The sequence below is a fragment of the Sturnira hondurensis genome, unplaced genomic scaffold, assembly GCF_014824575.4.
Source record: "Sturnira hondurensis isolate 20B ecotype Veracruz unplaced genomic scaffold, ASM1482457v3 Scaffold0010428, whole genome shotgun sequence".
Lineage (NCBI taxonomy): Eukaryota > Metazoa > Chordata > Mammalia > Chiroptera > Phyllostomidae > Sturnira > Sturnira hondurensis.
In genome coordinates this window covers 1,719,750-1,746,056 of record NW_028083059.1, presented here as the reverse complement: position 1 = coordinate 1,746,056, position 26,307 = coordinate 1,719,750, and the positions used below count along the sequence as shown (strand labels likewise).

Below are 26,307 nucleotides of genomic sequence, written 5' to 3'. Positions count from 1 at the left end.
AAAGAGCACCTCCTACATTAGGCCATGTGGTTATGGCCTTGTTAGAAGTTCTGAAGCCTTGTTACGGCCTTGTTACGGTTCTGAAGACTTCTAACCCTCTTGCCAAATTCACTGCCTCCAGAATACAAGTTTGCCAACTTGTCCAGCAATACCACCCTTTGGACATCACACATGCCACTTTCCAGGGACAACCAACTGATATGGACCTGGCAAGATCCTTCTTCCTTGCATAGACTCCCCTCCACTCCACAACCCCTTTTGTTAGAGACTGCAGATGAATAATGGGAAACTTCTGGGCATGGATTTGGACTTTAACCTTCCTAGGGGTGGCTGGTTTTCTGTGCTCTGCAGATGAGGCCAGCTCAGACCAGGAATGCCCCCTCAAAATGGGTACCTTGTCAATAAAAACTTACTTCCTTCCCACAAATCTTCTAGTTATGTGTGTACATGGCAACAAGTAGTCATACCCCAGGCTGCCCCATTACATTACTACTTCAGGAAAAGTCAAACTTATTATGCTGATTAGTCGAGATGAGGCACCTCTATGTGCCAGAATTCTTTACTTTTTTTAATGGGAGCTGGAGTTGGACATACTTGGGAAGTGTAGATATTTATCAATTTGAATTCATTTAGCAACAAGTATTTCCTCAGTACTTATTATTCTCTCCCAGACACTGGGGACAGAACTCTACAAATAGACAAAGTTCTAGTTCTCATAGAGGTTATGCTGAGAGGAGGGTGATGAGGAATCAGGGCAGCCCTCCTTGAGAATGTGACATGTATTGTAGTTGAGGCCTATCATGTGAAGGGCTAAGAGTGTTCTAGGGAGAAGGAATGGCCAGTGCAATCATTCAGAGGTGGCACGGAGTTTGTTGGAGGCAAGTGTGATAGGAATGTGGTGACGGAAGGGGAAGAGTATAAGATGAAGCTGGAAGGACAGGAAAGAGAAGGAGGTGGAGGAGGAGGATACAAAACAACAGATATATCTGTTCTTCAAAGATATAATTATATTACTCTTCAAGATTTCCCCACTTTTCCCTGTGGTATCATTTTTGATGCCTCGAGAAGAAACAATCCCTGGCAAGGCAGCTCAGTTGATTAGAGCATTGTCCTGATATGCCAGGGTTGCCGGTTCGATCCCTGGTCAGGGCACAAAGAATCAATCAACGACTGCATAAATAAATGGAACAACAAATTGACGTTTTTTTCTCTATCTCCCTTCCTCTCTCTCAATTAATTTAATTTAATCAATTAACAAAGAAAAAACAATTACTCTCTTCTCTGAGTCCTTACAATTCTATAAATCACACAATTGGCACTCATCTAATTAAAATTATTTGCATACATGTCTTCTTTCTCAATCAGATGGCACTGTTTGAAGACAGGACGTTTATTCCTTAAGTGTCTACCCTAAGTCTTCACAAGTAGGCGGTACTCAAGAGATACGTATTAACTAAAAAAATGCAATTCAGGTACACATGGCTGAGTGATCACATCATCAGAATGGATCATGTTTGTGCACGAGGTTGTGAGTTCTACACTTTATGGCTCTCTCTCTCTGTCTTCTTGTCACAGAAGAAAGGGGTAGCTAATGAAAGCATTGGAAAAGAGGTCCCCATCTCAAACTCAGCAACTTTTCAACTTTCTTTAAACAGCAGAATAAATCTGTCATTCTCCCGAGCATCTGGGTAGTTCCTTCTGGCTAGGCCCTGGTTAATGAGAAGCCAAGTACACAAAGAAAATATCCTGGTTTACTACTGTGCTCACCAGAAGTCAAGGTTTTCTCACCGGTTACAAATATGCTAGTTTGGTACCTCCTTGAAATTTTCTGCCATCTTTGGTCTCAACAAATGGCAGGATTGGGGATTTCAACTGATATTACGAAGAATAAGGAAGAGGTACAAAGTAAGGCTGATTCTCCCACTGTTGATGGATATGACAGCAGAGATCCTAAAGCCCATAACCCTTGCTGGTGTCACTGTAGGTTGAATTGTCCCCTTAACATTCCACTTATCTCTACAGACTCCCTGTAAAACTCCTTGCGCAGCTGCCTTGATACATCCCATCTCTTTCGGCGTCCCTGTAGGCAACTCTCCCTCTGGCTAGGAGACCCCTGCTTTCCCCCACCCGCTCCTCACTCTTTATCCTGTTCTTCTGGATCTTAAGCTGTTCTCAGCTTGTTACTCCTGCAGACAGAGCTAGACCTGCTCCCAGCTAACAGCAGTTGGTTCTTAATTTTCTTAGCTCATATTCCATAAAAATCATCTGTCTACTCCAATGGATTGTGTCCTTCCTGAGGACAAAGATTTCTTTTAGTCATCTGTAGATGACCAATAGTAACAGTTCTAATGAATGAACTCCCATTTCAATTTTAAATAGAGTATAATGGGGCTGTGCCTTTGCGCCCCCCCCCTCTTTTTTTAAAACATTGATTTCAAAAAGGACAAAGTTTTAGACATACTGGCTATATGCTATCCTGCCCAGCAAATCAGTCATGTGTCCACTGTGTAGATAACTGGACTTAGCTCCTCTAAATTAGAAGTCAGCCTTGGCTGGCCATGGAGGTGCAGATAGAAACACTCTACCTCCTTGCACAGCCAAAAGAAGGACAACAAAAAATAACCAGACCTGCCAGAAAATCCAACTGTATGGAAATCTGACAACCAAGCAATTAAACATTCATTAAGACAGGAGGAGCGGAGATGGGAAGCCAGGGTGGACAGGACTCGCAGCAAGGTGGCAGCTGGAGGACCAGAGCAGGCGAGGCAGCAGCTGGCAGACGGGGCAGTCCCACAGTTGTGTGCAGATAAACTAGGAGGAACAACTGGAGAGTGAGGTGGACTGTGCGACCCAGGGTTCCACTGTGGGGAAAGAAAGCCTCAAAACCTCTGACTGTAAAAACCTCTGGGGGTTGCAGCGGCAGGAGAAACTCGCAGCCTCACAGGAGAGTTAGTTGGAGAGACCCACTGAGAGGAACCCTGTCCCTTGGAGTCCTCCCAGTCGCAGATGAAATGAGTCGTCCTGGACACAACCTGTCTGGCAGGAAAGCGGGTGGCAATTCCCTCTAGTGGAGAATGCCCCGAACCCTTCTCTGAAACGTTTTTTATTGGAATTGGTATGTGTAGGGCATAGGTGGCAAACACAAAGCCCATGGGCTGAATCCAGCCCTTCACCTTGTTTTATCCAGCCTGGCACATTGTTTCAACCCAGTGGCAGCACCGAGCTCCTGCTTAACTGTTAAGGAGTAGTTACATTTATACAGTCCTAAAATCACATTCTGCCCTTTGAAGGCAACTGCGAGGCCAATATGGTCCCTGGTGAAAATGAGTTTGACACCCCTGGTGTAGGGATATACAGCATGCATGCATAGCTCATCAATCAATGTCCAAAGGCTATAGTTACAGAAAACAGATATTATCTATCAATAACAATTGAAGAAACACAGAGATCCACCTCAGGTCAGGGTCTGTCAGACATGCTGACACCAGATGGTTGTTAAAGCATGTTTCATGTGTTCACTGCTAATGCTTTGAACTTAAACATCTGGTTTATACCAACAGGGCTATACAAAGCAAAGCAAGCTTCAAAGAATACAATGGCCTGTATAGTGGCCATTCTTCAAGCCTGATTTCCCACAGGAACCCTCGGTGCTAGCATTTAGTCATGCCTGCCTCTTGCATCCCTGGTGTTCCGGTCAAGATCTATAGGCCTCTTTCAAGGCCTTGCTTTTGTGTGGCTACACAAAATGGTCCCCAATAACCCACAGGGTCCTGGAACATACACAAACTCACCCACCCAGGAATCAGCACCAGAAGCGCCCAATTTGCTTGTGGGTAGCAGGGGAAGTGACTGAAAGCCAGCCAAGAGCCAAGCAAGTAGTATTGTTCCCTGTTGGACCCCTGCTCCACATACAGCTCCAAACACAGTGTCCTGTGTTGCCCTGCCCTGGTGAATACCTAAGGCTCCACCCCTTACTATGTAAAAGAGGCTCCAGGACAAAAAAATATGGTCTGAATGAAAGAACAGATCAGAGCTCCAGAAAAAATACAACTAAGTGACAAAGAGATAGCCAACCTATCAGATGCACAGTTCAAAACACTCGTAATCAGGATGCTCACAGAAATGGCTGAGTGTGGTCACAAATTAGAGGAAGAATCAAAGGCTATGAAAAGCGAAATAAAGGAAAATGTGCAGGGAACCAACAGTGAAGGGAAGGAAACCAGGACTCAAATCAATGATTTGGAACATAAGGAAGAAATAAATGTTCAACCAGAACAGAATGAAGAAACAAGAATTCAAAAAAAAAAAATGAAGAGAGGCTTAGGAACCTCTAGGACAACTTTAAACGTTTCAACATCTGAATCACAGGGGTGCCAGAAGGAGAAAAGGAAGAGCAAGAAATTGAAAACTTACTTGAAAAAATAATGAAGGAGAACTTCTCTAATCTGGCAAAAGAAATAGACTTCCAGAAAGTCCAGGAAGCTCAGAATCCCAAAGAAGTTGGACACAAGGAAGCACACACCACGGCACATCATAATTACATTACCCAAGATTAAAGATAAGGAGAGAATCTTAAAAGCAGGGACAGAAAATAAAACAGTTACCTCCAGAGGAGTTCCCATAAGGCTATCAGCTGATTTTTCCAAAGAAACCTTGCAGGCATAAAGGGGCTGGAAAGAAGTATCTGAAGTCATAAAAGCCAAGAACTTACATCCAAGGTTACTCTATCCAGCAAAGCTATTATTTAGAATGGAAGGGCAGATAAAGTGCTTCCCAGATAAAGTCAAGTTAAAGGAGTTCATCATCAACAAGCCATTATTATATGAAATGTTAAAAGGACTTATCTAAGAGAAAAAAGAAGATAAAAAACTATGAATAGTCAAATGACAAGAAACTCATTCATAACTGTCAACAACTGAATCTAAAAAAAAAACAAAAACAGAAAAGATTTAACAAGTAGAACAGGAACAGCACCATAGACATGAAGATCACCTAGAGCGTTATCAGTGGGTGGGTGTTGGGGACCATCCTGCCTGGTTTCAGGAATTGGAAACCCTCTCCCATGTCTAAGGCTGTGAGCCAGAGGACACAAGGCTTGTCTCTGGCAGCAGATGCTGTCCCTGCTCCATCTCCCTGCCCCAAAAGTATGGTCGGATGGTCAGAGACAGGTGAGACCCCTCAGAGGAGGGGCAACCTAGGTGAGACACAATCACTTGGAAGGCCATCATGGAAGGACTAGGAGGGCTGTGACAAAGAGGGAGTGATGGACCCTCGCCCCCGGGGTTTGATGAAGCCTGAGTCCCCAAGTCCTCTTGGAGAAGCACTCCTTGGCTCTAATCCACTTAAGCCTAAAAACCTATGATGGGAAAGGGGGTGCAAGCCTTGTGCTGGGAATGGCAGGATTCCTGGGTAATTAGGCCTGAGAAGGAATATGTGAAACCCTGTGAGACCAGCTTTGTTTAAGAATGCTTTTAGTTAGATGATAAAGGCCTGAGCAGAAAAAGAATTTATGTTCCCAAAGTTCTGTAGCCTTTTACCTGACAGGTCCTGATTTAGAAGAAGCCCTAATAGTTCTTTGTATACCATCTACTGTTTACTGCTTGACAATAATTAATAAGCTGTACCTGAACTCCGATGCAAAAATCCCAATAAAAGCCTGACTAGGCAAGGGTCAGGCGCTCTTTTTCTCCTGGTGAGTTGCCTAGCCAGCTGCTGTAGCAACTCTCACCCTTTGAGAGAGTTGCCCGGCCGCTCTAAGCCACTCTCCCCTTGAGAGGGTGGCGGCCATTCTGAGGCTCTCCCCCCGTGAGGGAGTAGCCTTGCTGGGCCTTTTCCTCCACAGGACTCGGCAGTCTGTGTGAATTTGTCTCATGTCTCATCCATGACGCCTTGGGCACTGCTTGTCAGTGCACGCATCAGGTGTGGGGGAGAGAATGGGGAAAAGGCAGAGGGAATAAGAAGCATAAATGGTTGGTACAAAATAGACAGGGGGAGGTTAAGAATAGTATGGGAAATGGAGAAGCCAAAGAACTTATATGTATGACCCACGGACATGAACTAGAGGAGGGGGGAATAATGGTGGCAGGGGGGATACAGGGCAGAGGGGAATAAAGGGAAAAAATGGGATAACTGTAATAGCATAATCAATAAAATATATTTAAAAAGAAATATACGAAGGGACATGTGGTTCAAGGGAGACAGGATAAGAAATAGAAAGCATGGATAGCTCGCAAGGAAATGGACAGTATACAATTGTATAAAAGTATTAAAATTAAACAATTTTTAAAAATGCGCTGACCAACGAATGAAAGCTGGCTTTAGTTTGTTTACTTGCTTGGTCCCTGAGATTATCTGGGTCTATTTTGTAGCTTACACTCTCATGAAGGCCCAACAGAATTTACAGGAGCACAAAGTTATCTTTCTCTAGGCACAATCAAAATACAGCCACAGGTCAAAGCTGTGTTCTAAGAGCAGACGGCCTCTTCTAAGTTCTAGGTGCCCACGCATGGCTTTACAGCCAAATCTTATCTCTAGCTACATGATATATGATTAAAAAAAAACAACCCAGGGTAGCCCCCAGTACATAGAAGAATCTTTTTATTGTGCCTTGCTGATTAACCTTAGGCTGGAGAGACAAGGCGTTGTGAGGTTGTACAATTAGGTCCTATGATATCACCTGCTACTTTAGATGGCTATAGCACTAAGCACAACTCCAGATTATTCATTCTATCAGAAGTTCACTTTAAAAACGCCTTGTTTTCACATAAACTTATGTATAGAACTGTTAGCCTTCAGTGTAGATGGAGGCCGAGCTTAAATTCTGGCACATCAGATCTGTGTGCTGGAACAGAATAGCAAGCAGGAAAGACAGGACGACAACAGACATGCATCCAACTAGGCAGGACAAGATCCAGGAGCATGGTGACAGCGGTAGGAGACCCAGGCAGGCCCTGGAGGTCTAAGAGGTATGAAATACAGCGAGTAAAATTCAGGAAGGTGACACTTCCAAGTCTGGGGAGGGAAACAGAAGGCAAGCACCCACATACCTGAATGTACAGTGACAAACAAGGTTCTAGCCACTGGCTTGGGTATCAGGCAGAGGCTGGGTCCCAACCTACATGGAGGCAGGTGACTGAAGAACCAAGCTAGCTACTACGAGGCTCAGCTATATTCTATCTGCAAATTTCTTCTCTGAGAAAGCTTATAATTCACGCACCAGAATTCACGTAGGAGGAATCTACTTTCCATCTAAAGTTTTCTTTGAATGCTTTGTTTTATGTTTTGAATATCTCAAACCTACAAGGTAAGGCATATCTGATTTTAAAGGCTTGTCTGAATTCATTTCCTCAGCCCCACTTAAATGGGGGAACCTGGAAAATCACCCTATCATTACATTTCACTAATAGAAAAAATATCACAAGCTTTCCAATACAATGACTTATGCAGCTATTATACTCACTTGGCCCACTTCTCAAATAGGAAGAAATAAAGCTGAGCTGCTTGATATGAACAGGGTACAATGAATTTTATAAAAGCAGAAAAGAGGAACTATAGCTAACAGGGCTTAAATATTTCTCATCTGAGACATTTTTCTCACTTGAGAGACTTCTTGTCTTGGTAACATCATCACCATTGCTGGGTTGCTGTCTTCCCTATTTTACAACTCAACTTTCCGAAAGAATATATTTAGAAACTATATTTATACACATATTCTAAATGTATGGCCAACAGGCAATGATGAAGGAAGTTTAACCCCCCTGCCCCCAACACCATCACCAATATTACCTTTCTTCTTAATTCGAAGAGCTAAACATAGTTTGTACTTCGTCTCTTTCATTTTTATGCAATTAGCTTTTCGCTAAGTTAGGGAGTTTTGACGCAGGGGACTTACCCAATATATGTAAAAAGAAACAAATCATTTGACATTTTAAGCGCTTGGGACGTTGGATTACCTCAATTATTTTAACAGTACAGAGGCAGTTTTGCTACCATCCCACTCAGAATCACCCAGATGACCGCCCCATTTCCTGTTTCAGCAGTGGGAAATAGGTGTCCTTGCGCTCTAGGTGATTGCCGGTCAGTCCCTTCCGGGATTTGCGTAGGTCGCCCTCGTAGCCATCTCTCCGAAGCGCACCTCCCCAGGAGCCCCTCGAAGCTCCAGAGCGGACTTGTGCGCACCCTCTAGGACCCCGAGGGACGCCGGCAGGAGGCGGTGCCTGGCAGAGCGTCCGGCAGGGCTCGCTCCAGAGTTCCGGGGCAGGCACGCACCAGGAGGGAGAGGCGTGCGCGGGGGAGTGGGCGTGGCTGCGCGCGGGGCGGTCCGGGCGAACGGCGAGTGGGCGGGGAGCGCCGCTGGGCCTCGAAGCTGCCGGGCAGGCCGGGCATTAGGGCCTCAGCGGAGCCCGCTCCCCAGCGCGCTGGGCGGGGTGTGTGGCGGACCGCTTCGCGGGCAGGCGCGGGCCCGGAGGCAGCGGCTGCGTCCTGCGCTGGGGAGGAGCCGGAGGCTGGCTGGCGGCCAGCGGGCGGGGGCTGGGACCCGAGGTAGGGAGTGCCGGAGCGCCAGAGGCGACGACGGCAGCGGCGGCAGAACGGCCTCGGTGCGTGGGTTCTTGGAGACTCGGGTTCCGCCCGCGGGCTGCGGTGTGAGCCGGCGCCGGGCTCCCTTTCTACCCCGCCCGCCGCCGCCGCTGCTGTGATTGGGTGGAAGATGGCGCTGGGCGGATGGAAATCCTAATGACAGTCTCCAAATTCGCCTCCATCTGTACCATGGTAGGTGCGGCGGGAGGACGGCCCGGGCGGCGGGGAACCCCTAGGGCGGCCGGCCGGCTGACCCACAGCGGTCCCCGCCCCTCACTCTGGCCGTCGGTGGGGCCTGGGCGCGGGCGGTTGGACGGCTGCGGGCTGAGAGCACAGCAATTAGCGGCCCCCAGGGACGGGGAGGCGGCTCTGCCGATCACGGAGGGCGGGAGGGTGACCACAGAGGGGGCTCCTGTGCGGGTTAGGGCTGGGGGCGGGCCCCGGTGTTCGACTCCCCGGGCTCTACTGCTGAAGTCTTACTGTGGCGCCGGGGAGAGCTACGAGGCGCGCCAGGGCTGTGAGTGCGCGGGCCGGAGCTAAGCTCCTGCCCGAGTTGGAGGTGGAAGGACACGGGGCGGTGCGCTGTGTTTCCGTCTGGCGGTGCGCGGAGCCGGGAGGTGGCTCAGGGCGGCGGTGGGGGTCCGACGGCAGGAAGGCAGGGTCTCGTTCCTGCCCCAGAGAGGACGGAAGTCTAGTGCAGATTCCCTGTCTGCCCCTTGGCGAGGCCGAGTTCCCCACCCGCTGCTTCGGGGAAAGGGGTGTGTGTGAAGGTGGAAACTTTAAATAAGTGAGGTGGAAATTTTTCCCATTTCTACTCTTTCGGAGAAAAACGAGCTCTTCTTTTCCAACCACGTGTCCAGGTGGCAGTCTTGTCTTTGGGAATCCACGTTAATGTTGCAAACAGCTTAAGCCTCCCTGTCACTTGTTTACTTGAGTATACTAGGCACATCGTGTGTGGCTTCAAGTATTTCTGTGCAGTGACTGACTGCAAGGGTTATAGTCTGTGATTTACTGGGGTTTCTAAATAGACTTTAAGGGCAAAGAGCTAATACCTGTTGAAAAGTACCGAATGAAGCAAAACGTGGGTGAGTGTAAATCTTGGTGATTTGTGCTTGGCCAGGAGGACCACAGTTTTCCACACGATGTGGCATATTCTTTTTATTAGCTCTTTATGAGCTTACATCTGAAGATAATAATTTCACTAATGCTAATGGAAAAAAAAGGGCCATCGTAGAAAAAAAGTTACTCTTTGCACTGTGGGCCTAGTGATTTATGTTTTTAAAGACTGAAAATCTTTTCTTCTGTTTTGTCTTACTAGCCTTTTTTCTAAGCAATCTTCAATTTAAGGATGGTACATTTTGTATTCTTTTTTTAAAAGGAGTGGTAAATTACATCTGCAAGATGCTACTGCATGCTGATTTAGTAAAAAAAATGGCTGGAATCAAGTGGAATTAAAATCTACAGCAGCGATTTTCAACCTTTTTCATCTCATGGCATACATAAACTAATTGCTAAAATTCCATGGCACACCAAAAATGTATTTTTTGCCGATATGATAAAAATAGGTATAATTTTGATTCATTCACAGGAGAAGGCTATTGTTGTGTTGGCTGCTTTCATTTTTTAAATTTGACAGTCTAAGGGAAAAAGAGGTCAGTGCCCCTAACTAAATAGTTATGTATTACTTTAAATGTTCTGTGGCACAGTGTTGTGCCATGGCACACCGGTTGAAAATTGCAGATCTACAGGATTAAAGAAATCATATTGAATAAGGAATCATTGGTGAATTCATTTCCCCTCACAATTTACATTTTAGGAAGTGTTGATATTAAAGGAACCATATTAAAATGATTTCTGAGGGTCATTTGGATTATTTTTAGATATTCTAGTTATTCTATTTCAAAAGGAATCTGATAATTAAGTCTTCGAAAGTGATAGATAATCTTAAGAGATTGCTGAGCTACATAGATTGTTGGGTCATAGCTCATTGTCACAGTGTAGTGCTTCAGAAGTGATGTGCTACTCCACTAACTAGTCATTCACTCGGGTATATCAGATATACATTCGGCACCTACTAAGGGCTAGAGACTGTGCTGAGTGCTGAGGATACATCAGTGATCAAGACATTTCCTGCTGTCATGGTGTTTACATTGTAGTTGAAGGAGACAAACAATATTCAAATGAACATGTTAATATAAAATATGCTATAATTGGATTAGGAACAGTAGGCACAGAGATTTGCCAAGTCAAACATGAGTAGGTGGGATTCTGATCTCAAGAACGTTAGACTCCAAAGCTCTTGCCTAGGTCTTCCACTCTGGGGCATTAGTTGCATGTTGGATGTTTGTGAGTGTATTTGTTGGCAAATGCAGAAACACCAGTGGTTGGTCAAATGAGATTATTCTAAAAGTAGTGTAAAAATTGTGTCTGTATTTATATTTGAATAAATTCTGATGTGCTTCCAACGAAATGCCGAATATCTCAAAGTAACCTGCCATTTTATCCTTTAAAGAAAACCTACCTACTGAGAATTACAAAATTAACAATCAAGAAAAGCAGAGATACTTACCTCTGTACCTTTGTAGATGCTATTTTTCTAGGCTTTGGACGCTCCTCCTCCCACCTTGTCCAGCGAGCTCATGCCTCTCTGTCAAGCAGGTAGCCTTACTTGACTAATCCGACCCCTGTCCATCCCCATCCTCCTCATAATTTCACTGCATTTTTGTAATCTCAGTAGGTAGCATTTACCATATGTACTGTGCAGTGCCTTTTCTTCTCATCTGCTTTTTAGATTGTGAAGGTACAAGGTCAGGGACTGTCATTTATTTCTGCCCTTAGGTGGAACACTGACTTCTACATTACAGTAAAAGTGTTTGGTTAAACATGGGTGAGATTGGAAGTGTGTGTGGCGTCTTGGGGAGAAGAGGGGCTGGACCTAAAGAGCATAATGGTTCTCAGAGAATCAGAAGCTGTGGAAACATTTATGATGAGTTGGATTTTATTTTATAAATAATGAAATTTATGTAATTTTTTCATTTGTCAGCATAAGGTTCCTGGGCAGATCGACAATACCTTAATTGGGATAAATAACTGTTAAAAGCAAATCTTTCAGATATATCTTATTCTAGATCACTATTGTTTTGCTTACATGTGAAAATTAGTCAAGTTCGTTTAAGTTAGCCTGACGCAAATGAGAGATTATGTTTAAATTTCACAGAATAAATTTGCAAAGGTATCTCTAGAAGAGCTACTTCTTATTTTTACATGAAAAAATACATTTTCAGTATCATATGGTGTTTGTTTTGCCTCCAAAGTAACTTCAGAGTTCAGGCCTGGGATGGAGTAGCTGCCCAGTGCTTAATATTATACTTAATAATGGATATAATGGAAAAAGGGCCCCCAAACATGTAGAGAAGCCTGTGTTTTGAAATTGAGGTGTAAGTTACAAAGCCATCTTGGGAGGCCTTGGACTGGGGAGTGATAGTGTGGGTCTTGCCTGTCGCAGGGAGGCAGGCACTGCTGTGGTCGGGGCCCTGAGAGTGTCAGCCAGCTCCCACGGTGATCATTTACAGTTTTTTCCTGTGTGGGTTGTAGGAGTCCTGGTTGGGAAGGGACTGCTGGGGAGGGGACTGGATCAGGGAGAAGCTGTTTGCCTGGGGTGGTAGGTGGATCATGGGATGGCACTGACCTGGCCGCTTGCCCACCTTCCGACATAGGGGTGACACAGATCTGTTAGAACTCCGTGTCAGTGAGGCCAATGCTGCAAGTTAGCTGCCAAGTGGGTCTGACAGGTTTACCTCCAACAAGCCTGTATCGAGCACAGCGCCCTGCCCGTGGTAAACTTTGAACTGCTTATGGGAGGAATGTCACAGGCGAAGCTGGCTATTTGTCCTCTTTCCATTCTCACTCAGTAAGAACATGGTGTGTGTGGAGTTAAAGTGCTCCAGAAAGAAAGTAAACGGAAGAAAAACCTTTTGTTCAGGGGGATGGTTTGATAGTCTACTTTTCAGTAGTCAGAGTATTATATTAGATAATAAAATTCCTTGTGCTGTCTCAAGAAATAGGATAGATGAGTTTTTGTTAGTAAAATACTTAATTTTTATTAATATTTTATTAGTAAAATAGTGCTTCAGTGGTAGGAACAGAGTTGCCATTTGTTTCACCAATTTTTGCTGTTTTTATTGTACATGTTAATTTAAGACTCAAAAATAAGGAGTCTTCTATCATGTAAATGTTGGAGCATGTATTAGAGGAAGCTTGGAGAGAACATTTAGCGTGAGTATTATTAAAGTTTTATTTAAGCCTGTGATCTTTTGAATCTGGTTAAATACATTTTGGACATTAGAAATAATACATTCTTATAGAAAATTTGGAAAATCTATTAAAGAGTTTGGACATTCTTAAGGAAGCAAAAATAAAATACTCTATTTCTCAGAGCATATTTTGTCTTTTCAAGAGAAACTTCATTGTGCTTACACCCTAGATAAAATTTTGCTGTTTAGCTTGCCCTAGAAATGACTGACTTGTTAGTTTTAAAATTTGTACAAGTTCAGAATTAGCATGGAGAGTTGAATGTTATAAAATGATGTTACAACAAGATCGTTGGCCCAGTAAGGTGCAGTGATAGGCTACTGAGTCCTTGACAAGCTAGTTCATGATTACTAGAGGATAAAGTTATATAGGCAGTAAAAAATGGAATTTTATGAGATGGTGGGCTTATTCTAATCTAAACTTATTCGTTAATGCAAATAAAGGTAATACCATTGGGATTTGAAACTTTTAATATGCCTAAAAAGTTCAGGCTTTAAATACCATGTTCAGTTGTGTGTTATGTGTATAAATCCTCTGGTATGATTTTGTATTATATGGCCTTGCTTACCTGCTGGTGTTTTCTCCTCCCACCCCTGGCTAATCTTTTTATAATAGATTTCAGAGTAAGTTAATCATGTACTCTACCTGGAGCCATGTGGCCAGTTTCAGTCAGACTTTATCGTAACATGTGTTGTTGTTTTGTTTAATTCTAGGCCTTTGACCAAGTCCCCAGAGATTGAGCTCTCACCTCCTTTTAGTCACTTACAAATTCCTTCTTCCTTAAAGTCATATTTATTCTAGCTCTCCTACACTTTTACTATCTCAGGAGATTATTGAAGCATTTGTTTACTTAGCATTAATTCCTTTCCAGAGATCTTCATTTTTCGGATTTAAATAATTTAATTTGGTTTTTATTTCTCTTTAGGAGCTCAATTTCAGAAACTTTATGTAGTATTTCATGTATCCTACAGCTTGGTTCGTTAAAAAGGGCAGTTGGACCAGGAGATAATTTCTAGTCTAGGTTTTGACTTTTAAATCTGTATGGGAAAGTCTCATAAAACTTGGAGCTGATTTTTTTTAATTTGTTAAGATGAAAGGGTTAGACAAGACACTCTTTAGTCAATGTTTGTTACATGTTTGTTTCCTTCTGGATCTAAAACTCAGTATTCTATGATCCTTTGCAAGTTTATTGAGAGTTTATTTATGATCGTTGATACCATCATGATTTTGGGAGCTCTGATCATGTTTTAGGTAACGTGAGGAGCATGGAGTTAGATGTAGTTAAGTGCAAATTATGCCTACTTTCCCAGTTTTCTTTTTAGTGTTACTGAATTTGTGGAAAGTTACAGTCGAAAGTAAATATATTTTTCATACTTTAAAGGCATTCAGTGAAGGTTAGCGATATGATCATTTTATTCATTAACAGGCTAAAGTCACAGAGCTGTTTACTCATTTTGACACTTATTTCTTTTCTGATGCCATTAAAAAATATGTGAATTGGTGCCTTTTTTACATTCCACATCTCTCTAGCTGTGTGTGTGACCTTGGACAAGTTACTTCTCTGTGTTACGGTTTCTTGTCTGTAAAATGGGGATGAAATAGTATCTGGTGCAGAGGGTTGTAGAGTGGTCCCTGGTCCATGGTAATCACTCTGTAGCGGTGGTTGGTGGTGGTGGCTGTTGTAATATCCTGAAGTGATTCCCTCCCCTCAGTGTGGTGAGGACGACTCCTTGGCGCTACTGATTAGTGTTAGTCCATGAATACTAGTAGCCAACATTGAAATTTGTGTATTATGAAATGTAGTTATTTCAGTTCTTTTTCATTATAAGAAACTAGTTTATTAGTGGTATATACCTCTGGGAAAACATAAATATACTTTGAGGTTAAATTAATTAGATTACATTATAAATTATGAATATAGATTGTATTTTCTCTGTTTTGAATAGTTAGTAGGAAGACATTTTATTCCTTGTGTCCGGGAGTAAAAGTGGTCTAATTTGTGATATTCTTAAACATGTTTTACAAGTGTAGATTAAGTTGGGAATGCTACTTTTAAAATAAAATCTTACTGTATTTGTTTTAGTAAATCACAGTGACTTACTGTGTTAGAACAAGGTATATGTGTGTTAAAAGTCAGCTTCAGGCTGTATTTCCTTTCAGAACTTCCTATTGTTTACTGGGGCCATACTATTGCTCTCAATTCCCTTTTGCCTTTATCCTTTGCTCTTGTTGGCCTACAGTGCAGTTACCCAACTTTCTTTTAGACATTTTGTCTAAAATCTGTTCTCTCCCCATCTCATGGGCTGGAAGAGGATTCTTTGAGGATCTGCAATGTACTTTAAGGTATTGGAAGAAAAGGGTAAATGCTGATATTATGAAGAGTTATGGGCTGCTGAATTGAAAACTCAGTCAGACCCAGTATTTCTGAAAATACCTGTGTATAAGACTTGATCATTTAAAATCTTATGCAGAAAATTTGTATTATAAGGAGATGAGAGAGTTTATATATACATAATTTATTTTGAAAGAAAAACTATTAAATCTTTGACTGTGTTCACAGAAGTACCTAGTCAAGAATTTTGTGATAGTGCAAAGTACATAATACGTATTAGAGAACATGATTGAGTGAGATTCTGTAGCTCCTCATACTTCTGTGTGGTCACTGGCTGTGTTTTTCTGTTGCTTCTCTATAAGAAAGACCATTAGCTTTTTCTAAAAACTGTGTGGTGAGTACAGGTGATGTGTAAACTTGCTCAGGATCTCTTAGTAATCCACATGTCTAAAGCTGCAAGCTGGTAAAAATGAACCTGCAGCTTAAAGTAAGAAGTGATGCTTATTTCAGTGATAGCTGACAGATGTGCTTACTGAAATGCTTCCTGGGTCCGGGAACCATCTGTACATTTCCTACTCATGAATAGTGGCTTCAGTCATAGTATTTTTAGTGGTGTCTGAGTATTGTTGCCTTGGGTTTTATTTTTGTGCCCTAATGAGCCTTCTGCATGATAGTGAAGAACTTTTTTTCATGAGGTGACAGGCATGAATTTTTTTTTTTAAAGCTAAGAGTGACTTTTTGTGTGTGAAGAGTGTCTTTTCTTCAGTAAGTACTTTCTGGAAGTATTAATGGAGCCTACGGGGTGTATGTGGGTTGTGAGAATATGGAGATGACTATGGTAAGCTCTGGTGTTAACCAGAGCTCCCTGTTTTGTGTGACCTGTATGGGATATAGTTGTGCTGAGAATGTAATCCAATCCTCTTGGACCCTAGGCATCCAGGATGTACCTGGGTTGGCCAGAGACCCCTGACCAGTTGCATCCAGGTATGAAGAGTCTTACCTGTATATTCTTGTGAGCTCTACATGCTGAGAAAAAGGTTGGGAAGGAGGATAGAAATATAAAACAAATGAGTATGATGAGATGGCTTTCTTCCTGGTGGTGTAAGTAGTTAAGTGTAGGTGAAAAAAGTGGTTATTTCTCTGGGAGAATGAAAAGGGTTTCCAGCAAAAAACACACACCAAAAAAACAAAACAAAAAAAACGTATGTAGAAGAGATTTAAACTTGTGAAATGAAGTCATCTATCGTATAGACAGGAAGAGATGGAATTCCAAATAGGAGCAAAGATGTAGAATTGTGGGATCATGTGTTATTTTCAGTTCTATAGCTGGTTTAGCCTGGAGGCATCTTGGGAGAAATAGGCTACAGAAGAGGAGGGGGCCAGATGTAGAAGTCCCAGGAAAGTTTACAAACTGTTGACTGATTAACATACCAAAAAAATAGGTATTAGCTGTAGAAAATGTCAGTTCAGAGGAAGGCTGTAGGGATAAAGAAATAATGGAATTGCTAAAAATATGTTGTTAAATTTCATTACATTGATGGTTAAAAAGTTGCTTGTGTTTTTAAAAAAAAGGTAAAGTGATGACAGTAACAAGATGGGGTGGGGCAGGAGGGGTGTTCATTGGGTGGTTAGACCCTGTTAGAGGCCTTGTCTCCCCAAAACCCTAATATCAGAAAGTTTGAAATTATATATACGTGTTAAAAATTAAGGGTAAATTTATACTTGCGCAGTAAGTGAATACTTTTGCTTCCAAACCATCAGAAACTTACTCATTCAGACTTGGAGGGCAGGAAAATTGGAAGAGCAAGATGAAAAAGGAAAGGATAAATAGAAAAGCAAAATAAAATGGTATAAATAAGCTGTATTTTACTAATTACAATCAATCTGAATGGGTTAAATTTATCCATATTGTATTAATGAAACTGTCAGATTGGATAAACAAAATATTGCTGAACAAGTAACCTGCCTAAAATGAAAGGGCTTGCTATATAACAATAACACAATATTGGTATCACACCTAAGGAAACTGAAGATACATATCTAGGTTGCTATTTGAGATATTTCGGAGTCATTTAGTCCTTTTTCATTAGTCTCATACTCCTTTTCTCATGTCTGTCACCTCCGTGATCCATTGAGAACCGGACGCACTCTGGTAGTATTAGCCCCACTTCCGTAGATTTGGGGGGGAAGCTTCAGGCCATCCTCCACATCCTCCAGGGACGAGGTACAGATTTCTTTACTCCCAAATTCATGATGACATGTGCAAACCAGTGTATTGCAGCTTTTATGTTTTAGATGAAGTTGTTTTTTCTTCCATTTTACACAAGAATTGGGACTTTTTTTGTTTCTAACTTTTAAGCTCTCTGTATGGCTTTGAGTCCCACTTCACTTACCAGTTATTTATTTTTGGATACACCAGGTACCTGATTTCTACTGTGAAATGAAGTGATAATTTCTCCATTAGATGAAATGAGAGGATACATGTGAAAGGCATGTGGACTGTACATACACATTAAAGCCATTCTTACCAATTATTGTTTGGCAGAACTCAATAGGAAAGGATAGAAGGTACATTTGGGCTTTATGACAAGGCTCACAAGTTACCTTTGACAAAGCGTAGGCATTTCAAGATTTACAAATGAGTAATTTAGTGATCCTGGTCTTAGGATGCCCAGATAATCAATGAAACACATTTTAGGTTACTCTTGAAAAAAAAATCGGATGTTTTGGGAATTTATGGTTCATGGAACTTTTTTTTTTTCCTAATAAGATATGTGTGGGTTTGGTTCTCTTATCGACATAAAATTCTTGGTTAAATTGTTCTGTGAAGGAGCACGGATGTCAGCAAACTTCTGTAATTCCTATTTAGTAACTTTTTTTAAAGGTCTAAAATTATAATGAGTAGATGGTGTTAATTTCTGTGGTATTGGTCTACTTGGAGAATGTTCGTGATTCTTTCAAATGAGAATCTGGGTGTGAAGTCAGCAGTGAAGTCAGTTCTAGGGGCGAGGAAGAAATAAAAGGTTTTTGTTCTTTGGAATGCAAAATGTGTTTGTAATATGAGATCCTGTAGACAGAAACATTTGTTCTGCTTTGTATGTGCATGTCTCAGTCTAAAAAAAATCTAGCCATTGTATCTTTGAAGAAATTATCTTTTTTCCCTAGAGTTTTGTTTCACTTTGTTTTTCCCCTGGTGTTGGAAAGATTCCGTGGGGTTTAATTTGCTTTATGAAGATACATGCCAGATGGTTAAGGTAGTACGTTTTGGTTAGCAACTGGTACAGTGAAGTTTGCTAAGGAAGATGTATCTTGATGTAGGAAGAGTGTTGTTCTTTCTGTAAAACAGGATAAGTGTTTAGAAGGTGTCAGACTCAAAGCCTTAATTAAATGAGGGAGATTTGGTTCATCTAGGAACAGTTTAGGAATTTCCTCAGACTGATGATACTCAGAGTTATTTATTTCAAGTTGAATGAAAATTGGGAACATTTTGAAATGTCAAAGCCTCAAAAGTAGAAATAATTGATAAAAAACAAAACCAAAATTATACTGTGCTTTGATCCTGCCAGGTAAATTTATTATTTTTGTTGTCATTATTTGCATGTGTTTCTTAAAAAGAGTTCACTTTTTTAATTTTTTAGCAGTTTCTTTGGCAAGTATTAAATAGTTTCATTTGTAAGAACTGCATTTTTTAATACTTTGAGGAGGTTTACACCTGCCTCTTGGGGAGTCCAGCTTAAACGAAGACGTGCTGTGTTCCCCTGCCTGAGTCAAGCACTTGCCTTGACTTTGACAACCATCTTTGCAAATGCAAAACTGAAAGGAAGCAACTTCCAATGTCTGATTGCTTCTTATAAGTCAAGCTTACTCTGATAACCATACTGATAACCATACCTGGGTCTTTGCATCATTTTCTGATTTAAAGACATTAAAATGATACAAGTGCTATCTGTCACCGTTTTTTGTCTCTTTGTAGTTTTATTACTTCTGATCTTTAAAGACTGGTTGCCTTTGCTCAAGTCAGCTGCTCCTTCCTAGCTCCCTTTGGCCCTTACCTTCAGGTAGTTTTTACTTCCCTTGCATCCTTAAAGCTTTTTTCTGCTTGTTGTACTTTTTTACCCCAGACATTAGTTGCTTTAATTCCCTACCATCTTTTGTCACTCCTGGAACCAAGTTGTAGTTATCACACCATTTTAGTACTGAGAGCCTGGCTTTGTTGTGATGTTTCTGCTTTTTTCTCAGTTAGGATGGCTTGGGCTGTCTTAGCAGACTGTACAGTTGAATGTGACTTATGTAATTTTCAGCTTCCCTAAGAAACTGACATGGAGAGCTAACAATGTTTATTGAATGCCTACTTTGTGCTGTTGCTAGGTACTTCTCAAATTGAAATCTCAAAAATGAAGGTGTAGAAGGATTTGGAGTTAGGTAAGGTGGTAAACGTAGAGTGGATTATTAAAGATATTTGGTCGACATTGAAGTTAACAGTGGTAAGTTAACACTTACCACTATAAGTGTTATGTGGTACTGGAACAGAGAAGGCTGGACTGAATAGGTGTGGCCCAGTGGAGAAATGAAATTCAATGATGGAACATTTGTAAAACCTCCAGAATTATGTGCCTTATAGATGTGATATGGTGGGTAAATGTTACCTTCTTTTCCTTCTGTCATTTTTGCAAACAGTCTCTGAAATGTAATGACATGATCACTGTTAGAAGTGGAGTGGTAGATGTGCCTTCATAGTTCAGTAGTTAATGAATTCTTTTGAACTCTCAAATTCAGGAATTTAAAAGTGAAGTAAATCACTCAGGTTTAACTGTGTGTATTGTTAAAGAATAATACGACATCTGGCTATCTTTTGGAAACAGTTTCTTTTGATTCCACATTTTAAAAAGTTTAAAAAAATAAACCATTTAGTTTTTAGAAATACAGAAGTATTTGAAGTAAGAAAAATCTTTCTACTCCAAAAAATTTTCAGGAATGAATTGCTTGTAAGAGTGTGTGTGCACGCATTTGTGTGGTTAGACATTTCCTGTGTGTAATGAAAACATGATATTGTGGGTTTCTTATTCCCCACACCCCTAAATAAAATCTTGAGATTTATTTGCAACTTACTCTTTTCACTTAATATATAATGGACATTTTCCTTTGTCCTTATGCTGCTTCATTCTAGGACAGAGTGTGCTCATTTTCACTCTCCATTATCTTCAGTCTCATGATATTAGAAAGGTCTGGTTATGCAATATTGATTGTAATATACATTTTTATTTTCTTAAACATCAATTGTATTAGTTTCTTAAGGCTACCAAAACAAAGTACCAAAATCTGTGAGGTTTAAATTTTTGTCTCTTACAGTTCTGGAGGCCAGAAGTCCAAAATCAAGGAGTTGGCCCAGTTGGTTCTTCTGGAGGGCCTCTGGGGGGAGTCTGTTCGGTGCCTTTAGCTCCTTGTGATCTGCTAGCAGTCTTAAGCATTTAGATATGTCACTTCCTTTTCTGCCTTGGTTGTGTCTGTGTCTGTCCCAGTCTGTGCATTGTTTTCTCTCTATGCATGCCCGTGTCCATGCCCACATTTCTCCTTTTTGGAGGACTCTTTGTCCCCCAAATCAGCACACGGTTTTTATTGTATCTGAAATAGCTCAGTAAATCTGAGGAATCAGTCAGCATCCGCCGCTTCTATAGCTGGACAGGTTAGGTCTTATTCATCAGCCTGCTGTTCCTTTTTCAGGAAATAGATGCCATCCAACATTTTCTGATATCCTTGTTTTTAACTGTTGTGTCTTGCTGAATCAAAGCAGCTGAATTTGATGCAAATTCATTGTCATTCCCTTCAAGAATCAACTCATCTTTCTGGGCTTGAGATACTGAAAAAGCGATGCCTGACCTCATCCCCACCCAGCAGATGTTTTTTTTTGCCCAAGAAATTTCTGATTTCAACAGGAGAGCCATTTTCCTGATAATGGCATTGATGGGGAAGTGAGTGTGCATAGTCCTCATCCTGTCGCCAAAGCCTAGGGTCACATGCTTGGTGTCATGTTCTGTATGTGACTGCAGGTAGTGCGAAGAAGGGTGGCCAGTGCCTTTTGGTTGTCCTACCGTCTGTCAGCCTAGAGGCTCTTCTTTTGTGTTCCAAGGACACTTGAGTCCACATTGATGTGATTGAAGCCCCTCCACAGGGTACCCTCACAATAACTCTGCGTCCCTTCAGAGTGATGTCCACATTATCTTGGATGTCTACAATCTGATCGCTGAGAATGGTCCTCATCCTCGCAGTAGATGTGGCAAAGACAGCTAAGGACCCTTGGGGCCAGCCTGACCTTTTAACTTGATTACCTTTGCAAAGCTTCTGTTTCCAAACAAAATAACAGTGACGTTCTGGGGGTTAGGACTTCACATATCTTTGTTGGAGGGCACAGTTTATCCTATCACACCAGTGGGGCAGTCAGCTCCATTTTCACAATCAATATCAATGACTTCAGTAAATAGAATTACGCACTAGACACTAGAGGTGCAAGTTGTTTCAGTTTTTGTCCTCATGGGACTTGCCGTCTATTTGGGAAGACCAGATTGTGCATAACCAGGTGAACAGTGAGTGATGCCAACTTGATAGCTAAGTGTTAGTGATGCTTAAATGGAGGACAGGTTGGCACTTGGAGTGAAGCCTAATCCCACTGGAGAAGAGAAGGCTTTTGGGAGTGGTGGAGAGGGAGCTTGGTGGGCTTTGAAAAGCAATTTAAGGAAGGTGAAGAAGGGGAAAGGGCTTTGGAGAGGAGGTGAGAGTGTGAATGAAACAACCATAACAAATAAGAATTTAGTGATTAAAATTGCTTACACAGTTTAATGTTTCAGTGATTTTGTCCTTAAACTTGTTAAATTGATTGGATTTGTTTAGGCAAAAATCTATGAAGGTTGTCTGGTAGTTAAAAAAGGCGTGTATGTGTTGTTCGTGGTCACGTTAGGATATAGTTTGCAAAACTCATTTTTGCAGAAATGAGTTAATCAGAAGAAGTACTTTTGATCCAGTGGGCAAAGAGGGGTGGAGATCATAAACAGAACAACACTCACTCTTGACTCTCCATTGCAGTGACAGGGAAAGAGAAATCTGTAATATCCTAAGGCTTTACATTTCAACTATGGTGCTCTTAATGGTTGTTTTTTTTTTTTTTTTAAGTTTATTTGTAAAACATTGAATGAAAAAGGATCAGAGGAAGTGGTTTCATAGAAAATTTATTTTTAAAAGTCTACAAAACATAGTTACTGTGGATCAGTCAGTAGTAAAAATAACTTATGTAGAATATATCTTCGTGGCAATACCTGCTGTAAAGAAACCTCATCAATATCATTTGTACTTCAGACCATTTCTCATTATTTTCCTGAAGAGCAACTGTACAGTCTGTGAAATGGGCAGTAATAGTTTGTTTCACAGATTGGGAAATGGTCCAACAGACAGACAGATTACCTCAGACTGCAGTTATGTAGTCAGTGATTTGAGATTAGGATTCTGGCCCGAGGGCTCTCTGTCTGCCATTTGCTGCTGGTGCCACCGGGCTACATGGCTGCCTATGTGAGTGTAGAGTGTCCCCTCCCCCAGACAAGCATGGTATCATTACTCTCTGCGTGCCAGCCCCCTCACTCTCAGTTTCTTAGTGCCCTCCGCCTAATTATTGTTGAAATAGCCCAGTTGTCTCAAATGGTTTTACATGGCTGGGTTCCTATGCCAAATTTGATTGTTAAATTTCTCAAGTATGGGTCTCCCACCCCTTTTTTAAAATTTCAGTTTATCTTGTTGAAAAAGTCAGGTTGGCCCTTAGCTTTTTCCATTTTCTGCATTTTGCTGATGACATCCTCTAATGCTGTTTAACATGTATTCTTCTTGTGTATTTCCTGTAAGTTGGTAGATTTAGAGGCTTGATCCACATTCCTTGTTTGTTTTGGGGGGGCAGGGTTAGGTGGGGTGATGGTGATGTGGATTTCCTCTCATAGCACCTTAGGGGGCACCTTTGTCCTCTCGTTCTGTGGTGGTAACATCGCTTGGTGGGTGGGTTGAAGGGTTGTTGTCGGGGTCGTCTGTCATGCGGTTCCGCTGCAGCCCCTCACCTGGTGATTTTTAGCAGCTCTTGGTAGTCATTCTCTAGATTCAGCATTGCATCAGAGGTTTAGAATAGAGTTTTAACTGCTTTCATAAATTTCTTATTTTAAAGAAACACTCTAAAAAAGTTTAGAGAGAATCTATATCTATTCTTGATATCATATCTAAAGCTATATGGTTATAATATACAGAATATTTTTATAATTGTACTCTGAAAATAAATTTGTCAGGCTAAGCTTTGCATAAAGTTTAACTTTTTCATACCTAAACACAATTTTGTAATGTGACAAATGAATAAATACATGGGATTCTAATGAAAATTCTTGCATCTGTATTGTAATTAATAAGACTTGACTGGTAGTACACTAATGCTGGCCAAAGTATGTTTTATTTTCCATTTTGAACTCATATACTTAATACTCTTGTTTTTAAGCAACTTCACATTCTTAAGCATATGATTCGGAAAACTAGATGAACTTACCAGACATAGTCATGTGAAGTTTCAAATTTTAGGGCTGTTAGAGTTCACTTATGTCTATTTGTAATGTTTAAAATGAACCAAAAATTTACACATGTATTAGTTTCCGAACATAATCTCAGGTTCTGAGGGTTAGGATGTTGACATTTGTGGGGGGAGGGCTGTTAGTTTTCTGCCACCACAGTGGTGTTACCAATCCAAAGCTTGTCCTGATGCTTTGAAAGGCCAAAACTCAGTCAGAGTTTCGTATAAGGAAAGGTTTAATGATCTAGAAGGCGGCAACCGGGAAGATGGGAGACCTAGTGGAACCTCAAATCCATCTTCCTAAAGGACAGATCTGGTTCAGGCTTCTTTCCTGTCAGGGGAAGGAGAAATGGGGGTGACTGAGGACCTTGGACATCTGGTTACCACTAGGGGTCTGAGGAAGACCTTGAAACCTCTGTTTCCAGTCTGTTGACTCCAGTCGATTTGCATCTGGTCTCAAGGCTCCTGCCAATCCTGGATAAACAGTCATTATTTTTTGCATTTTCCCTCATCTTCTGGAGCGGCACCTTCTGGGAGGGCCGTTTCTGTAAAAACTCACGCTGCTGGTGGAGCTCCTCTGAGATACAGGTCTGTGTGCAGGAGCACAGCGGGCTCGAGCAAGATGTGTGAGGCCAGGCGTTCCACTCTGTTACGGTGTGTACACATTTTAACTTTAAAAACTCAGTCAGCATTCTAGTAAATGTTTAAAATTGGTTCCTGATATGCTTATAATGAATTTTGGGCTGTGGTGGAGTATAGGTAAAAAAATTTGAGTGGATTAGCGCACCTATGCCTTTTTGCACCAAGTGGATGTTAAGAGGTGGTTATTACCTGTAAGTGTAGGGGTAGCAAAATATGAGATTTTTTACTTTTAAGAACTGTTAGTATGCCAGCAAGTCTCAGCAGGAGAAATGTAAAGGTGCAACAGGGCATTAAGGAAAAATTAACTGCCAATACTTTTACAACTTTGGATATGTTAGTAAATATAGACTTGGTCGCATGAGAGATCATGAAAATGGGCAACACCTACACTGTATGTATGGCCTTGCTCAACAGAGAATGTGTAGACCATATTTAAAGACTTGAAGAATAGATCAAAACCTTTTATATCTATAGGAATTCAAATGATGGCTGAGTTGCATTAAAATATCATCTTTGGGTAAATTTAGAGAGAAGACATTGTAATAGGCTCTGTGCCTCCTCAGGAAGAAATGGTGGGAAAGGGCACTTGGAGTAAGTGGAAAGATAGGGAGATTCTTACAGGATGTGAGATAGACTTTTTCCATGCTTAAAAGTAATTATTAGAAGAAACTCTAACTTGAGGATTGCCAACTATCAAATGATTATTGATTTGCAATTATTAAACAACTATCATATTACTGAGATTTGATATCTTAGTAAACTTAAGAGAAGAAATATGTTGAAACAAAGAGCTTGGACATGTAGGGATTTTATTTTTCACTTTTCGCTCGTGAGTCTAGAGGAAAATCAAGAGAGTAGGGAAGTTAAATAAGAAGAGAAGAACCAGTAATCTGTCCAGTGCTGTGCCAGGTGAAGTGGTGGGTGCAAGAACAGTTTCTTAAGGAAGATACGATCTTACTGGGGAGATGAGACTTAAATTCATGGCATTCAAAGAAAATGGCAGTCAGAAAAGCAGGTATATGAGCTTTCTGTGGAAGGGGAAAGATGATCTGAGTCCTCTAATTTTAACAAGATTTCACATGCAGATGTACCAGTTAATGAATTGTAGCACAACTTCTTGTTGCTATAGAAGTGAAATCTTTCTTGCCATTTCCATTTTTGGAGTAGTGTATTGATATTAGATTTTACAAAACTTATTTTGAGACTAAAAATATATCTATTACTTCATATACCTTTATATACATATATGCACATGAGACATTTATTGAAAAAGATACAAGAAACATTATACACAGGGCAATGATGCCTCAAGTCCCCTTCAAAGTAAGTACCTTGGAACCTCACACAGTTCTCCAAATTGCCATCAGCTACCTTTGTGTATTTTCCTGAATCTCACTGACGGTCTGAAATCTCTTCCCTTTCAAAGGTGATTGTAGTTTTGGGGAAAGCCAGAAATCTCAGGGCACCAAATCTGGGCTGAAGGAGGGCTGAGTCACCTGGGTGATTTGATTTTTTCACCAAAAAGATGCATAAAACATGATGCGTGAGTGGGTATGTTGCGATGAAGCTGCCAATCACTGGTTGCCCATAGCTGCGGCCTTCTGAATCATCCAAATCATTTCTGCGGAGGAATGTTCAAGCTTATGGCAATATTTGATGCCGATTTGTTGCTCTACTCAGTCATTTTGAATGCAATGGCCACACAGTACACATTCTTACTCACTGGCATCTACCGCCCCCACTGACTAGTACAGTGAAATTATCATTGTTCACACGTGCTCATTCTAGTCTATTCTCTTTGGCTGCCAGGTTACATTGATGTTGCATAAACCGTTCTTGTTACATTAACAATGGCTGGACT

The 26,307-nt window shown here is 41.3% G+C and overlaps 1 protein-coding gene across 1 annotated transcript in view; it reads left to right on the top strand.

The window, feature by feature from the left end:
* The first annotated feature begins 8,440 nt into the window (after nt 1-8,440).
* The window catches only part of USP12 (ubiquitin specific peptidase 12), a 94,628-nt gene continuing 76,761 nt past the window's right edge, over nt 8,441-26,307 (top strand). Inside the window, exon 1 of the mRNA XM_037058873.1 lies at nt 8,441-8,769. Within this exon, the coding sequence (XP_036914768.1) occupies nt 8,722-8,769 (48 nt within the window). The 5' untranslated portion in view covers nt 8,441-8,721. The remainder of the gene's footprint in view (nt 8,770-26,307) is intronic.